The sequence below is a fragment of the Petromyzon marinus genome, unplaced genomic scaffold (assembly GCF_048934315.1).
Source record: "Petromyzon marinus isolate PM22_M1 ecotype Great Lakes invasive population unplaced genomic scaffold, UKy_Petmar_22M1.pri1.0 PM_G_Scaffold_2, whole genome shotgun sequence".
NCBI classification, from domain to species: Eukaryota; Metazoa; Chordata; class Hyperoartia; order Petromyzontiformes; family Petromyzontidae; genus Petromyzon; species Petromyzon marinus.
The window spans coordinates 1,903,274-1,921,143 of NW_027422761.1; the positions used below are offsets into that span (position 1 = coordinate 1,903,274).

General features: G+C 48.9%; 1 protein-coding gene across 1 annotated transcript; it reads right to left on the reverse strand.

The window, feature by feature from the left end:
- Positions 1 to 2,236: 2,236 nt before the first annotated feature.
- LOC142912320 (E3 ubiquitin-protein ligase CCNB1IP1-like) lies at positions 2,237 to 17,403 on the reverse strand. Its single transcript, XM_076060488.1, has 4 exons — positions 17,381 to 17,403; positions 5,558 to 5,919; positions 4,370 to 4,709; positions 2,237 to 3,800 (listed from the first exon to the last, which is right to left on the reverse strand). Exons 2-4 carry the CDS (start codon positions 5,852 to 5,854, stop codon positions 3,586 to 3,588), a joined length of 852 nt encoding a protein of 283 aa, XP_075916603.1. The 5' UTR covers positions 5,855 to 5,919; positions 17,381 to 17,403; the 3' UTR covers positions 2,237 to 3,585.
- Between the last annotated feature and the right edge of the window lie 467 nt (positions 17,404 to 17,870).

The following is a 17,870-nucleotide window of genomic DNA, read 5'->3' on the forward strand; positions in this document are numbered from 1 at the left end:
TGTACTGCCGTACACTGTATTTATAACTTTCAGACGGCGCTATTACGCTACATTTGGAATGTGCTAACCCAGCGGCCCCCACCCTTTTTGGCACCAGGGACCGGTTTCGTGGAAGACAATTTTTTTCACGGACCGGAGGAGGGGGGGGGTTCATCATTGGGTCTTTCCCCCTTTTCAAAGAAGCTCTCCAGCGACGTTTGTTTATTACACATTGTGGCTACTAGGGGGTTAGAGCTTGTGGGCTTTATACCAACACTGTGACTGAGACAAGTGCGCAGTGCGGGAAAGAGGCGCGGACGGAAGTGGTAAATAATAAAATAATGGGGGCGGGCCACACGCGGACTCACCGCTCACCTCCTGCTGCTGTGCGGCCCGGTTCCTAACAGGGGGTTGGGGACCCCTGTGCTAACCCACCAAGCAGGGTAGGTAAGCATTCTCATTCGTGAGATTCGATATTTCAGAGTCTGTATTTGTGGCGTCCATTGCATTAAGACGGGCAAAGTGCGTGTAATTTGGAGACGGACAAAGGCATCTCGGGGATCACAGATAGCTTGGTGGTGATGGCTATGCTGTATGTAGCCTCTAATCCAGCACCGCAGAGGCAGTGAGGGTGGCTGGACCGCACACGTTTTGCGAAAATCCCTTCCCATGGACGTCGAGGAGGTGCCACTCCCCGGCACGCCGGAAGAAGGCAGTACAGCAAAGTGCAGACTAAATATTGTAGATCCCTTCTGTATGCGTGTATGTTGAACTTCTTTTGCACGGTACGGAGCCAATTGTGCAAATTGGAGGGATCAACACTCATTAACTTAATTTGCAGAGGACTGCAGAGCTTGGCTAATTGTTGGTGTTGGCTCACAGCCTGTATGCCTGAGGTTCCTCAGCGATGGTGAGATGCAATTTGCAATGAATGATGACGCGATATGAAACTAAACATGAGTATTATCAATAGGTGATGTTTTAGTGCGTTAAACGGTGGCTGGATCACACGCATTCAGAGGTTCTGATTTGTAATCATCTTGAAAAGCGTGTTACTAAATTTCTGCCAGTAGATGAAGGCGCTATTTTAGTTAGTATTGGCGATGTAATGCGGGTTAAAGCTTGCGCACAAATTGGAGGCTTTGGAAGATAAGCCTATAGAGGTGTTTCACGATAACATGCCATGTCACTTTCATGCAGTAGAGAAGCAGCAGCTCGCCTGCGTTTAAGTGACTCGGTACAATGGTGAGCACAATGCTTGATAAGTAGGGACGTGCTCACCCAGCCATGGATAGAACTAAATAATGAAGCAATTCTGCTGGAGCTTTTCTTTTGTTGGCGGCAGGCTACCTATCTGTAATACCCAATTCTGACGTGGCATTGTGCTTGCCACTCACCCCTTCATGTGCCATGCCGGCCTGTTAAGGCTATATGGGGGATCTTTGTGTTTGTGGAGAGAGTGAAGAGTTTTCCATACCTGGGCAGTGTGCTCATGACCAGCTCCGGTTTGACAACAGAGGTCTCATTCCGAATCAGTCAAGCGGCATTAACTTTCCATCAGTTGCGTAAAGCTACCTGGTCTGTCACTCCCTATGAAGCTTCGGATCTTCTCGGCCAGTCATGCCCTCCCTTCTCTACGCTTGCAAAATGTAAACCCCCCTAAAGGAAAATCTTCCCTGGTTAGAAACATTTAGGCTGGCCTGCCTACGATCCATCCTGGGTTTAACCAGGCTGGATTGTGTGAGGAGCTCACAGATCTTTAAAAGATCTGGACAAAATCCCATCGGTGAGCTCCTCTGGCAGGCAAGGTTGCATTAGTTGGGTCATGTAGCCCACATGCCTAAACAGCTTTTGTTCAGCCAGATAGAGGGGGCTAAACGAGAAGAGATGGAGTGATGTGGTACAAGAGGATGTGGAGCTGAGTGGACTGGTACCAGTGGTGTCTAGATCGGCCTAATTGGAGGAGGCTCGTGAATGCTGCTGCTGGGCAGTTGGGTGGCTGAAGCACAGCAAGTTGGCACAGTACGGGGCACAGGTGGTGCATCGGCCATTCATTTCAGTCAGTGGACCCCTGGCACCTGGGTCTGCCCCATAACCTCCTACCAGTGGGCCTTCGGCACTTCACGTGGCCTCAACATGCACATAGCCTGGCACAAGCGATGTGGTGAGGTCACCGCCACTTAGTGGCGAATGGCGGTTGTTGTGTCGACCTGTATGGGTGGTCTGTGTAATGTAAAGGAAGTGTTTTTGGCGGCCGCAAAGTCCTAAACTTTTTAATGAAAAACAAATGGAACAGGTTCCCTCTTGTGAACAGCAACACAACATTGAGAAACAACGCGCACCACGGTAACTCCCGGGTCGGCCGCAGCGAGATTCTAAACGGCAAACCCCTCTGTGCCGTCACGAGCGCCGCCACCACCGGCCTGTCCCCCCTCCCCCGAACGCCAACGACGACACCTGGTAACCTACCCGCTGGAAAAAATTAACGGTGCTCAAGCGGTAAATGTCATGGGTTTACTCTCCAGCACGCAAATCGGCGGGGTCGAAAGCGGGAGCTCATCGGCCACGGTTTATAGCAGCAGCTGTCAGAGTCGGGATCGAACCCACGACCTCCTGTAGACCGGGCGAGGTAGTTACATCTCATAGCCACTGTGGTGATGATGATGATGAGAGAGTGAGAGAGACGCAAGCTCCAAATATACGGCAGCAGCTGTCAGAATTGGGATCGCACCTACAACCTCCTGTAGGGCTGCACGGATTCCTCCAGTATAGACAAAAGTTTCTGATGGATGTGAAAGTGACGTAACCCTATGAGCCCCACCCGGCACGGCCAATGGGAGACGTTTGTCACGTGAACGGAGTGCGGTCGTTCAGTTACTGCCGCTGGTGGTGATCACCAAGCGGGACGTCAAACTCCACTGTCAACGTTGTGGGTTTGCTCTCCCAGAACACAATTGGTGTGCGTTAAAGTAGTAACGAATTGAAACTATTAAACTCAACAAATTTATTTTTCATTTTACCAGGCCGAGGACCCACCGACCCACGCAGCTATTTTCATAAGCGACCTGGCCATCACAAACGATAGCTCAATGACGCGGCGTTATCGTCGTCGTCGTGCGTGAGAATCTCCAGCGAGCGGCTCTCCGAACACAACTGACGGGGGCGACGAGGCGCGCGCTCGCACGCGTGGACCCCGTGACGCTTGTGCACGACGTGGTTTTTTGTATTTGTTTGTCGCTGTAACGTTTTTACCCCGGGGCCCCCGACCAGAAGTCTGTGGGAAAAGAGCTTCACAGCTTGTCGGATTCCTACCTCCAGCGTAAATAAATATTTCCGATTCGGATTCCGTTTGCGCTCAGAGGAGGCAATCGACTGGCGGTGACGACGAGAGGCTCCTGCCAAGCGCCACAGGGTAGTAGGCAGATGACCTGCGGGCAGCGTTAAGACCACAGGAATCTGATGAGTGGTGAGGCCAGTGGGCAAGGTCCTTTTTGCGTCGTTTTTTTTCCCCACGAGTTTTTTTTTTGGGGAACCCCTTGCGACCGCATTGGAGGGCGAGGAGGCGGGCGCGAAGGGAAGGACTCTCGCGTTGTTACCGGGGGGAGGTCACTTCCTGGCTCCGGTCACCGCGGCTTTGGCGGGGAAGGGGAAGCGGAGGAAGCCGTCGGATTGCGGCGACCTGCCCGGGGGGCTGCCGTCGAAAAACAACGGCCTCGGCGCAAACTCCGTCCCCTCAGGGCGGCAGCACGGAGGCGTCTTCATCATCCAGCTCCACGCGTTTCCCTCCGCGCCTTGCGATGTTCGCGGGGTCGACGTCTCTGCTACAGGGGGGAGGGGGGGTGGGGGAAAAAATTACATTACGTACAAAACGTCACCGTATGAACCTATCCCCATTTTCCCTGCTTGGTCGGTTCCTAACAAAGTTCAAACATATCATTACCAGAGTTGTTTCTTTTCGTTTGCATTTTTGACTGCTTGTGTTGTGGTTATTGCAAACATGATTCCTTGTATAAAGGTGTCAGTTTTTGTTGTGCCAGCCAAAAGGGTAAAAACCTATTCCTATATCTTGTTACTGGCAAAGGAGGTCTCATAATGTAAAGGTTTACCCCGAGCCCTCAATACTCCCTGATGGTGCGCTGTTTTTGAGTTGTACGCCTTTTGGCGTCTTCTGGTCCAACATCAGTGGAGACTAGGCTCTAAGAAAAGCCGTCTCGGGTGTGGACCAATCAAATTCAAGGACAGTGCATATTATTATCAGAGTTGTCTCTTTTGTTTGCATTTTGACTGCTTGTGTTGTGGTTATTGCAAACATGATGCCTTGAATAAAGGTGTCAGTTTTTGTGCCAGCTAAAAGGGTAAAAACCTATTACTAAAGTTCAAACGGCCCTACCGAATCTCACTATGAATGGCGAGGACGCCGCGCCGTTCAGAGCCTCCTCCTCCTCAGCGCGTCTCCCCTCGTCGATAGCGGAGAATCGCAGGCAGAGGCGATCGTAGGAGACCTGCAGTTTCTTCTGCTCCCGGTCCCTCTCCAGCAGTTTCTCGGCAGCCTCGTTGTACCTCTTCTTGAACTTGGCCAGCTCGCTCTTGGCAAGCGAGAACTGCCGCTTCAGAGTGGCGACCTCCGTGACCTTGTTCTGGATCTCCTGCTTGAAGCGGTCCTCAGACTGCACCCTGAGCCTCTTTGATTTCACGGCCAAGTGTTCCTGATACAGTCTCTCCTGGTGCACCTGCGAGATGGAAAATTTGATTAAACGTATTTTTTATCGGTTAAAGAGCCGTACGCGCAAGGGGACTTACGTGTAGAAGAATAACTCGGTTAGCGAAGCCTCTGGGAATGACGAAGCTCCAAAAAAAAATCGAAAGAATGAAAAACAAATATTCATAATTTTCAATTTAAAGCTTTCGTGACTGCAGGGATTCATCTTCTGGGTTCTTTCGGTAAAGTCACCACGTAGAATTGAGATAAAAAAATAAAACAGAATTTATTCTGTAATAAAAATTAAAATAATAATAACATAATAAATTCTGTTATTATTTTTATTATTTTATCTCCATTCTACGTGACTTTACCGAAAGAACCCAGCAGGAGAAAAATATTCATAAATCACGCAAATTAATTCAAGAGTGACATCTTAAACGCTGTACATGTTCTAAGTAGTGCCACCGATAATAGACGGACTAAATATTAACTGCGTCATTCCAATGGTGCTCGCTAAATAAAGAAATGCCTCCAAGTCTTTTTGTCTCCGAGTTAGTCACTACTTACGTTTGGAGTTTGCACGTTCTCCCAGTGGCCGTGTGGATTTTCTCCAGGTCCTCTGATTTTTCCCTCCCAATGTTTAGAAACGACATCTAACGCGTTTTAGAGTATTTGACTGCTGTAAATTTCCACGTGATGATAACAGCCGCTTGGGTTGGGCTATCATTCGTGATGGCCAGGTCGCTTCTGCAAAAAAAAGAGGTTACGTAGCTCAGTGGGACTTTATCCGCTAAAATATAAAACATTTCAGTTTGTTACTTTTTAAAAATAAATTTTATTTTTATTTTTAAAAAGTCACCGATCCGTCGCCGATACCTGAAAGATCCAGAATGAAAGCGCCCGCGAACATATCTCCTGGATGACGTCCGGCCCTAGGCCCGCCAGCACCATGGACTTGTGCTCCTCGGGGGGGTTCAAGCAGACCCGCACCACGTCCAGGCTGCCGCGCGGCAAGGCGCCGCACGCCGGGCAGGCGGCCGCCCCCGTCTTGAACTCGCGTTCGCCGTCCTCGTCGCAAAAGAGATGCGAGCAGGAGGTGACCCAGGCGAAGTCGCCGACAATGCGCCGGCACTTCCTCAAGTTGCACACCAGAATTTGTTCGTGCGCCGACATTTCCTCCCCGCCTGACCACTGGCCCCGGGGGGTCGCCAGTTCTCCTGTTCCCAGTCGCCGCCGTTCTGGTTGAGGGAAACGAATCGCGGGTGAAACACGTTTTCGCATGGAGTGCGCGAAATGCGTTCGCGTTTTTTTTTTGCGAGCTCCTGCCGTTTATTGACTGGCTCAGAGCTCCAGAGAGAGCACCGGGGTGCGGTCTCGTTCGTTAAGGGCGGCGAGAGATCTTGGTCAGCATAATGACGGAAGCAAGTGAGGTACAGTACGATGGCGAAGCAAACAGAAATCAGTTGGGAGAGCGACGGTTTTAGAGGATAAATTGCTGAGCAGGGGGAGTGTTCTGACCTGCGGTTTGGTGAGTGGGTGGATGAGTTTGTGGGTGAGTGAGCGAACTTGTAAGTGGCTGATGGGCTGGGTGTATGCACGTTGAACTTATTTCACACCGTACAGAGCGAACCTTGCTAATCGGAGGTACGGGTAGAGGACAAGAAACAAAACACAAAGACCAGTGCAAAAGAAATTAGTCTTCAATCTAGATGATTTTAAAATGCACAGTTTCAGTGGATTCCTAATAGCGGAAGGAAAATGGTTCCAGACGGACGCAGAAGCGCATCTGAAAGTGCGCAACGCTTGCCCAAAAACCTCTGCGAGGGTGAGTGTGTTGTGACCTGCAGGGTGGTGGGGTGAGTGGATGGGTTTCTGGGTGAGTGAACTTGTCAGTGGCTGACTGGTTCAGTGAGTGTCTTGTTGTGCCTGCAGTTTGGTGAGTGGGTGGGTGAGTTAGTGGGTGAGTGAGCCTGTGAGTGGCCGACTGGCTTTAGTGTGCTGTCGTGACCTGCAATGTGGTGAGTGGGTAAGTGGATGCGTGCGTGGGTGAGTGAGTGAACTAGTCAGTGGCTGGTTGGCTCAGTGAGTGTCTTGTTGTGCTTGCAGTTTGGTGAGTGGGTGCAAGTGAATTAGTGGGTGAGTGAGCCTGTCAGTGGCTGGCTGGCTTAGCGTGCTGTCGTAACCTTCAATGTGATGAGTGGGTGGTTGGATGAATGAGTTAGTGGGTGAGGGAGCTTGTCAGTGGCTGACTAGCTGCGCGAATGTGCTGCTGTGACCTGCAGTGTGGTGGGTGAGTGAGTTAATGGGTGAGTGAGCTTGTCAGTGGCTGACTGGCTGTGTTGAGTCCTCACCACTTGAGATTGGGACGAATTGGGGAGGCCTTCGTTCCAGAAGTCGATTGACAATGGCAGAGGATAATGACTGCATGCCACACTCAATGTGCCGTCTGTATTCATCCGTATTGTTAATGTATGAATACGCCTGTTGCTCAGGAAAGCCCCACTGAGTCTCAACTCTTCTTCAGGAGGGGTCCTGCCAAGTTTGCACAAGAGGGGGCGATGTTGCTGTGATCCCTCCCACAGCCATTTCCAGGTAATCTTTTAGCTTTGGGATGTGGTTCTGGCAAGTACCAGTTCCACTGTGTTTGTGGGTTTAGCTATGGGAGGGAAACTCGGAGGAAACCAATGGAGATGACACACATGCCACTCTGTAGTACAGAGAATGATCACACAAACCATTGCCGGACAGCTGGGATCACTCCGTGTAGAGTGCTGTACAGTATCTAAATGTGTAGGGGCCATCCCTTTCGTGCGTACGCAAAAATCTGTCAAAACCTGACCCCGTACGCACGCGGACTTTTTACACACCCCCCCCCCCCCCCCCACCTGCCTACGTACGTTCGCCTGACGCATCACCCCCCCCCCCCACCCCCTAGAATCCTGTAGAACGGCCGATATGTAATCCACGCAGAAATGATCAATTATTAATATTAACGTGTTTAAGCAAACAGATAGTCCACCGCCGGCTGCATTATTATCGAGGCTTTAACCCCCCCCCCCCATTTCCTATGCGTACATTGTGAGTAGACCCCCCCATATGCAAGCGTACGCATTTTGGGTATCCCCCTCCATGACAACGAACTAAATGGATGGCCCCGTATCGGGAAAAATCGGAGGACCCTGAGACAAATCCACGCAATCAACATGGGGAGAGAGACGCAGACTCCAAATATACAGCAGCAGGAGCAAGCGTGGTCAGGGCCTGGGCGCGAACCGACGATCTCCTGTAGGCCAGGCGAGGATGTTAACATCTAGTCACCGTGATGATAACAGGCGAGGTAGTTAACATCTCCTAGTCACCGTGATGATAACAGGCGAGGTAGTTAACATCTCCTAGTCACCTTGATGACAACAGGCGAGGTAGTTAACATCTCCTAGTCACCGTGATGATAACAGGCGAGGTAGTTAACATCTCCTAGTCACCGTGATGATAACAGGCGAGGTAGTTAACATCTCCTAGTCACCTTGATGACAACAGGCGAGGTAGTTAACATCTCCTAGTCACGGTGATGATGACAGGCGAGGTAGTTAACATCTCCTAGTCACCGTGATGATAACAGGCGAGGTAGTTAACATCTCCTAGTCACCGTGATGATAACAGGCGAGGTAGTTAACATCTCCTAGTCACCGTGATGACGACAGGCGAGGTAGTTAACATCTCCTAGTCACCGTGATGATAACAGGCGAGGTAGTTAACATCTCCTAGCCACCGTGATGATAACAGGCGAGGTAGTTAACATCTCCTAGTCACCGTGATGATAACAGGCGAGGTAGTTAACATCTCCTAGTCACCGTGATGACAACAGGCGAGGTAGTTAACATCTCCTAGTCACCGTGATGACGACAGGCGAGGTAGTTAACATCTCCTAGTCACCGTGATGACAGGCGAGGTAGTTAACATCTCCTAGTCACCGTGATAACAGGCGAGGTAGTTAACATCTCCTAGTCACCGTGATAACAGGCGAGGTAGTTAACATCTCCTAGTCACCGTGATGACAACAGGCGAGGTAGTTAACATCTCCTAGTCACCGTGATGATGACAGGCGAGGTAGTTAACATCTCCTAGTCACCGTGAAGATGACAGGCGAGGTAGTTAACATCTCCTAGTCACCGTGATGATAACAGGCGAGGTAGTTAACATCTCCTAGTCACCGTGATGATAACAGGCGAGGTAGTTAACATCTCCTAGTCACCGTGATGATAACAGGCGAGGTAGTTAACATCTCCTAGTCACCGTGATGATAACAGGCGAGGTAGTTAACATCTCCTAGTCACCTTGATGACAACAGGCGAGGTAGTTAACATCTCCTAGTCACCGTGATGATAACAGGCGAGGTAGTTAACATCTCCTAGTCACCGTGATGATAACAGGCGAGGTAGTTAACATCTCCTAGTCACCGTGATGATAACAGGCGAGGTAGTTAACATCTCCTAGTCACCGTGATGACAACAGGCGAGGTAGTTAACATCTCCTAGTCACCGTGATGACGACAGGCGAGGTAGTTAACATCTCCTAGTCACCGTGATGACAGGCGAGGTAGTTAACATCTCCTAGTCACCGTGATAACAGGCGAGGTAGTTAACATCTCCTAGTCATCGTGATAACAGGCGAGGTAGTTAACATCTCCTAGTCACCGTGATGACAACAGGCGAGGTAGTTAACATCTCCTAGTCACCGTGAAGATGACAGGCGAGGTAGTTAACATCTCCTAGTCACCGTGATGATAACAGGCGAGGTAGTTAACATCTCCTAGTCACCGTGATGATAACAGGCGAGGTAGTTAACATCTCCTAGTCACCGTGATGATAACAGGCGAGGTAGTTAACATCTCCTAGTCACCGTGATGATAACAGGCGAGGTAGTTAACATCTCCTAGTCACCTTGATGACAACAGGCGAGGTAGTTAACATCTCCTAGTCACCGTGATGATAACAGGCGAGGTAGTTAACATCTCCTAGTCACCGTGATGATAACAGGCGAGGTAGTTAACATCTCCTAGTCACCGTGATGATAACAGGCGAGGTAGTTAACATCTCCTAGTCACCGTGATAACAGGCGAGGTAGTTAACATCTCCTAGTCACCGTGATGACGACAGGCGAGGTAGTTAACATCTCCTAGTCACCGTGATGATAACAGGCGAGGTAGTTAACATCTCCTAGTCACCGTGATGACAACAGGCGAGGTAGTTAACATCTCCTAGTCACCGTGAAGATGACAGGCGAGGTAGTTAACATCTCCTAGTCACCGTGATGATAACAGGCGAGGTAGTTAACATCTCCTAGTCACCGTGATGATAACAGGCGAGGTAGTTAACATCTCCTAGTCACCGTGATGATAACAGGCGAGGTAGTTAACATCTCCTAGTCACCGTGATGATAACAGGCGAGGTAGTTAACATCTCCTAGTCACCTTGATGACAACAGGCGAGGTAGTTAACATCTCCTAGTCACCGTGATGATAACAGGCGAGGTAGTTAACATCTCCTAGTCACCGTGATGATAACAGGCGAGGTAGTTAACATCTCCTAGTCACCGTGATGATAACAGGCGAGGTAGTTAACATCTCCTAGTCACCGTGATAACAGGCGAGGTAGTTAACATCTCCTAGTCACCGTGATGACGACAGGCGAGGTAGTTAACATCTCCTAGTCACCGTGATGATAACAGGCGAGGTAGTTAACATCTCCTAGTCACCGTGATGACAACAGGCGAGGTAGTTAACATCTCCTAGTCACCGTGATGATGACAGGCGAGGTAGTTAACATCTCCTAGCACATTCCAAACACTGCACAGCAATCGAATCGCTGGGGATGGGAGGGGGTGGTGTAAAACGTCGTATTTCCAAGCAAAGTAAAATGTTGTGGACCCCATGAGGCTGATGAAAGTTTCACCCTCACGAAAGCGACGCTGGGTCGTGGCTCACAGCGTGATACCAAATAAAAAATAAAATAAATCCATCACCTCACAACTTTTTACAGTTTCCCGCTCTTTTTTTCTATGAGGCGACTTTTAACCCGCCCCCCCCCCCCCCAGCGTGTAATATTGTTTTTGTTATTTATAAACACTCGGATTCCCGCACTTTTTATCGCTTGTTTCGTGACCTTCAAGGGGTGAGAAAAAAATTAAGAACAAAAAACCCCCCTCAGACGTAGCAACTCCGAAGTCTTAAAAAAAAAGACGTGTAAAATTGTATTTATAAATAAACTACTCGGCAACGTAAAATAACAGCCGCCCCACGTCCTCTACTTGATATAAACCCCGAAATGTTTAATATGATTTATAGAAAAATATATAGTTTTGTATTGTTTTTACCTCAGCCAGCCACACGCTCGGTGACGTCACCCTGCAGCTGCGCTCGTGACGTCACGGTGCGGGGTTGGTTGCAGGCGTTCGTGACGTCACGATACGGGAGAGTGGTTGCGGGCGACCGTGTGACGTCACGGACCCCACCCCCCCCCGCGTGACGTCACCCCTCGCGCTCGTAACCTTAATAAGACAGTTGTTTTAGGCGTTACTGGTTGCTATTTTGATTTATTAAATTGTTTTAGTTTAATATGTGAGACGAGCTTTTTTGCCCGTCCAAGGACGGGTGTATATTGCAGTAAGTCTTAAATATTTAATAGAAAAATTGTTCAGCTCGTGATTATTAATCGTGGGGGGGTGGGGGTTGCCCCATGTGGAGTGACGTCTCCGGCTCATGGTTGTGGAGGGGTGCGGCATGTAGAGTGACGTCACCCGCTCATGAATATTCATGAAGGGAAAGGGGTGCGGCATGTGGAGTGCGCGACCTTCTTGTGCGTCAGTGTAAATTTCCATGCGTGCGTGAATATTAATGAAGGGAGAGGGGTTCATGTGGAGTGACGTCACGCGGGGGGTAGGCCTCCTGTGTAGTGACGTCACGCACGGGACGGACAGACATTTCTGGGTGATTATAGCAGGTAATTAATGTATTATATTAAGCTCCTAAAGTAGGCTACTGCTGATTAAACTATATATTTTACTAGGTAAAGCCAGAAACTACCCGGTTATCACAAATGATAGCTGAACGAAGGGGCTTATATGAAATGTGGAAATCTATAGCAGCTAAATACTCCCTAATACTGCGTATAGTGAACATGTTTAATGATGCTTTAAGACGAAGGTTTTCACGAGGGATTGGGGTCAACAGAAGTTCAGGCTGCTCCTATTTAGCCCCCTCTACCCAACACACACAATCCACGTGTAATGACTCGCAGACACACTGACTGGTGAGGGTTCTCTTGACAGCGACGACTTGCGACACAGCAACGACCCCTGACTCCCACGGCAGCCCAGAACCTCGCTCCTCGCCCCCTTTTTACCCCCAGCGTGGCCATCCACCCACCCCTGGCCACGCCCCTACTTCTCGAACTCTCTCGAAGGTTCTTGAACCTTCCTGAAGATCCAATATCGCTCCCTCTCTGCTACCTAGCCTGTTATTACCACTCGTGACCGCTAGCCTTATATACTGTCTTCTATACTGCAACACTTGTGCAACGAATCTTCACCAGTGGTTGAACAGGAAATCTATGCCTTTTGCAGTGCCAATGATTTGGAGAGAGCCAACAGATCATATCGGCAATTGTTACTTCTGCATGGCGCCTCCAGTTAGGAAAGGTTTGTCAAAGAATTAAAAGTGGACTGGGCATTATCCAAACATTCCATCAGCTACACGCCCAGGACCCCACGGAGAAGGACTGCCGATTCCTGATGCACCAGAATCATTCTCACTAGACGAGGAAGAGGATGAAACTTCTGGTCCTCAACCATCAAGGTCACGTGACCCAGATTTTCTCCCATCCTCATCCTCTGAACCACACCTCATAACACAAGGTAAACTGAAAGATAATAAGTCGTGATAAACTTTATGCATAACCGCAAATAATAATATACATACATATTAAACAAGAATATCAATCACAATGATACACACAACACACACGTTTGTAATGACACTTTAACACATCGTTCATTACATTACACAATTAACATTTCAGAAAAATTTAGAATTTTCACAATGCAATTATTTTATTACAATGGGTCTCTGTGTGATCAGTCGACTGTCTCTGTGGTGAGTCTGGGTATCTGTGTGATGAGTCTATGGGTCTCTGTGTGATGAGTCTATGGATCTCTGTGTGATGAGTCTATGGGTCTCTGCGTGGTGAGTCTATGGGTCTCTGTATGATGAGTCAATGGGTCTCTGTGTGATGAGTCTATGGGTCTCTGTGTGATGAGTCTATGGGTCTCTGTGTGATGAGTCTATGGGTATGTGTGATTAGTCTATGGGTATCTGTGTGATGAGTCTATGGGTCTCTGTGTGAGTATATGGGTCTCTGTATGATGAGTCTATGGCTCTGTGTGAGTCTATGGGTCTCTAAATAGTCTATGGGTATGTGTGATTAGTCTATGGGTATCTGTGTGATGAGTCTCTGGGTCTCTTTGTGAGTCTATGTTACATTATACACTAGCGAGCAACACATCTGAAGCCCCGAATGGCACTGAAGAGGGTGGGTAGCCAGCACCACGGCTGACCACCTTTGTCTCCCTAGGGGGCGATGTTTACAACCCGCACCGGGTATATATTTACGCAATCTATAACATCCCCCCCCCAAACAAAAAAAACGTAGCACAAATGTGGCCAAAGTCCTTTTCCAGTTTAATAGACAAAGAAATCACTAAAGCTTCAAATCAAGATTAGACAAATGGTTATTTTTCCCAGTAATGCCGACTGAGCTACACGACGCCTTTTACTGGTAGGAACTTCCTGGTTACACCACCAGCCCACAGGGGATTATTGTGTCTGTCTGTCCGTCGTGCATCCAAAAATGAGAGGGGTGGGGCTGGGTGGAGAGGGGAGGGGCTGGGTGGGGCTGGGTGGTGAGGGGCTGGTCACCCCGTGGTGCCCTTATAAAACTCAACGTTTAACCTACTCACGCCGGCTTGTGCCAGCCCTCACAGTCGGGCATATTTGCGGAATACACCACGTGGTGGCGCCGCCGTTGACCCTGGCCATTGACGGGGCAACCCAACGTTCCTACTAGCTCCCTCCGCAGGAGAATGTGTTCAGAAGCGACCGGGCAATCACAAGCGACAGTCTCAGTTCTCCTCTTCCCGCTTGACGCTGACTCCATCCACCAGGAGGTCACCACCTCGAGTCGAACCCTGACCTTCACGCTTCACCGTTATCTCTTCTTCACACTCCACCATCACTCCTGGCCACGTAGCAAAGTTGTCATTTTCTTCCGGTTCTTGTTTTATGAGAGATGGACTCATGGCAGCGGCACTTTGGCCTTCACAAGTAGATTTCACCCTCTCGTGGATCTTTTCATGCATCGTTCGTTGTCCTGACGCGATAAACCCTTTCCCACACACGGTGCACTTGTAGGGCTTGTCGCCTGTGTGTGTTCTCTGGTGAATCCGAAGATAGTTTGAATAGGAAAATGCTTTCCCACACACACTGCACTTGTAGGGCTTCTCGCCCGTGTGTGTTCTCTGGTGAATCCGAAGAGAGTTTGAATAGGGAAATGCCTTCTCACACACGGTGCACTTGTACAGCTTCTCGCCTGTATGTGTACTCTGATGATGTTGAAGAATTTCTAAACGAGTAAATGCCTTCATGCACAGAGTGCACTTGTAGGGCTTCTCACCCGTGTGCATTCTCTGGTGAATTCGAATATATGATGAATGCACAAATGCCTTCTCACACACGGTGCACTTGAATGGCTTTTCGCCCGTGTGTGTTCTCTGGTGAATTTTTAGATTTGTTAAACAAGCAAATGCCTTCTCACACACGGTGCACCTGAATGGCTTTTCGCCCGTGTGTGTTCTCTGGTGAATTTTTAGATTTGTTAAACAAGCAAATGCCTTCTCACACACGGTGCACCGGAATGGCTTTTCGCCCGTGTGTGTTCTCTGATGATGCTTCATGTGTTCAGCGTGATCCGTGCTGTAGGTACACCGGTCACATTGGTGCCTTTTAGCACCGGGCTCTGTCGAGGACTTCTCCATGCGATCGACTCTGCAGATAAACCTTACACGTTACACACAAAATCACACGCACACTACAGAGACAAGCATCGACCGTGTGCAGGGCCGGATTGAGGCGTGGGGGCTTTAGGAACTGCAGCCCAGAGGCCTCCGCCAGCTGGAGGGCCTCCAGAGATTAAGAGAAAAAGTTTTTTTCAGTTGTGAATGCTGAATTTATTTTCTCGTTAGCCTTGTAAAAATAAATTGTATTGTTCTTTAACTTTGTTTTCCTTTTGGGAATATTACTGGGGGCCTCAAAGTACCTGTAGTAACAACAACAACAACAAATGCCATTCGCCACTACGTGGTGGTGACGTCACCACGACGCTTGTGCCAGGCCATGTGCACCTTGAGGCCACGTGAAGGCCACGTGAAGTGTAGCACAGGGCCATACACAATCTTAATCCGGCCCTGCTCGTGTGCAGCCTTAATTGTGTTGGGGCAGGGTGTGAGTGTGAGATTGTAAGTCTGTGTTTGAGTGAGAGATTGTCAGTGTGTGTGAGTGTGAGATTGTCAGTGTGTGAGTGTGAGGTTGTCAGTGTGTGTGTGAGTGTGAGATTGTCAGTGTGTGTGTGTGTGAGATTGTCAGCCTGTGTGAGTGTGAGATTGTCAGTGTGTGTGTGAGATTGTCAGCCTGTGTGAGTGTGAGATTGTCAGTGTGTGTGTGAGATTGTCAGCCTGTGTGAGTGTGAGATTGTCAGTGTGTGTGTGTGAGATTGTCAGTCTGTGTGTGAGATTGTCAGTCTGTGTGTGAGTGTGAGATTGCCAGTGTGTGTGTGAGTGTGAGATTGTCAGCCTGTGTGTGTGTGAGATTGTCAGAATGTGTGAGTGTGAGATTGTCAGTGTGTGTGTAAGATTGTCAGTCTGTGTGAGTGTGAGGTTGTCAGCCTGTGTGTGTGTGAGGTTGTCAGTGTGTGTGAGTGTGAGGTTGTCAGTGAGTGTGTGTGAGTGTGAGGTTGTCAGTGTGTGAGTGTGAGGTTGTCAGTGTGTGTGTGTGAGGTTGTCAGTGTGTGTGAGGTTGTCAGTGTGTGTGTGTGAGGTTGTCAGTGTGTGTGTGTGTGAGGTTGTCAGTGTGTGTGTGAGTGTGAGGTTGTCAGTGTGTGTGTGTGAGGTTGTCAGTGTGTGTGTGTGAGGTTGTCAGTGTGTGTGAGTGTGAGGTTGTCAGTGTGTGTGTGAGTGTGAGGTTGTCAGTGTGTGTGCGAGTGTTTGGTTGTCACAGTGTGTGTGAGTGTGAGGTTGTCAGTGTGTGTGTGAGTGTGAGGTTGTCAGTGTGTGTGTGAGTGTGAGGTTGTCAGTGTGTGTGTGAGTGTGAGGTTGTCACAGTGTGTGTGTGAGTGTGAGGTTGTCAGTGTGTGTGTGAGTGTGAGGTTGTCAGTGTGTGTGTGTGAGTGTGATGTTGTCAGTGTGTGAGTGTGAGGTTGTCAGTGTGTGTGTGTGAGGTTGTCACAGTGTGTGTGAGTGTGAGGTTGTCACAGTGTGTGTGTGAGTGTGAGGTTGTCACAGTGTGTGTGTGAGTGTGAGGTTGTCACAGTGTGTGTGTGAGTGTGAGGTTGTCAGTGTGTGTGTGAGTGTGAGGTTGTCAGTGTGTGTGTGTGAGTGTGATGTTGTCAGTGTGTGAGTGTGAGGTTGTCAGTGTGTGTGTGTGAGGTTGTCACAGTGTGTGTGAGTGTGAGGTTGTCAGTGTGAGGTTGTCAGTGTGTGTGTGTGAGGTTGTCACAGTGTGTGTGAGTGTGAGGTTGTCACAGTGTGTGTGTGAGTGTGAGGTTGTCACAGTGTGTGTGTGAGTGTGAGGTTGTCACAGTGTGTGTGTGAGTGTGAGGTTGTCACAGTGTGTGTGAGTGTGAGGTTGTCAGTGTGTGAGTGTGAGATTGTCAGTGTGTGTGTGTGAGGTTGTCAGTGTGTGTGAGTGTGAGGTTGTCAGTGTGTGTGAGGTTGTCAGTGTGTGTGAGTGTGAGGTTGTCACAGTGTGTGTGTGTGTGAGGTTGTCAATGTGTGAGTGTGAGGTTGTCAGTGTGTGTGAGTGTGAGGTTGTCAATGTGTGAGGTTGTCAGTGTGTGTGAGTGTGAGGTTGTCAGTGTGTGTGAGTGTGAGGTTGTCAGTGTGTGAGTGTGAGGTTGTCAGTGTGTGTGAGTGTGAGGTTGTCAGTGTGTGAGTGTGAGGTTGTCAGTGTGTGAGTGTGAGGTTGTCAGTGTGTGTGAGTGTGAGGTTGTCAGTGTGTGTGAGTGTGAGGTTGTCAGTGTGTGTGTGTGAGGTTGTCACAGTGTGTGTGAGGTTGTCAGTGTGTGTGTGTGAGTGTGAGGTTGTCACAGTGTGTGTGAGTGTGAGGTTGTCAGTGTGTGTGAGGTTGTCACAGTGTGTGTGAGTGTGAGGTTGTCACAGTGTGTGAGTGTGAGGTTGTCAGTGTGTGTGAGGTTGTCACAGTGTGTGTGAGTGTGAGGTTGTCACAGTGTGTGAGTGTGAGGTTGTCAGTGTGTGTGTGAGGTTGTCAGTGTGTGTGAGTGTGAGGTTGTCAGTGTGTGTGTGTGAGTGTGAGGTTGTCACAGTGTGTGTGAGTGTGAGGTTGTCACAGTGTGTGTGTGTGAGGTTGTCACTGACCCTGGTGAATCTTCGTCGTTGTCAAGGCCACAGGCTTCACCTCCCTCACGACTCTCAAAATGGCGGCGAGCAAGGAGGGGGAGGAACCAGAAAACTCCGCGTCACGTGGGAGGGGAGAAACTGAAACTTGATTGGCTCCAGGGCGGAGAGATTTTTATTTTTTTTCGGGGAAAACTTTATTCTTTTTACCGTACGACGGATTTACAAAACTCACCATCAACAATAAACACTCGCGTTGGCATTGGCGCGGTCTGAATAAAAAAAAACACAAATTTTTATTGGTTATGTAAATATTTAAAAAAACGCAGTAATATCAGAAATCTCATCTTGAGTAACAAAAAAAAATGACCCAAATGATATTCCGTAATCTTAGCTCTTTCGGTAAAGTCACGTTGAAGGGAAACAATAAAATAATAAAATATATATATAACAATAAAAATTCTCATGACGTTTTGACCATAACACAAACGGTCGTCATCAGGTGTGTCGG

What these genes read in the sequence shown, in the direction of transcription:
- LOC142912320 (XM_076060488.1), bottom strand. Translation starts at nt 5,854, where the DNA reads ATGTCGGCGCACGAACAAATTCTGGTGTGCAACTTGAGGAAGTGCCGG. An exon ending in TTTCATTCTGGATCTTTCAG is followed by an intron (nt 4,710 to 5,557) that starts GTATCGGCGACG and finishes TCCATCTCGCAG; the next exon opens with GTGCACCAGGAGAGACTGTA. An exon ending in GCCATTCATAGTGAGATTCG is followed by an intron (nt 3,801 to 4,369) that starts GTAGGGCCGTTT and finishes TCCCCCCTGTAG; the next exon opens with CAGAGACGTCGACCCCGCGA.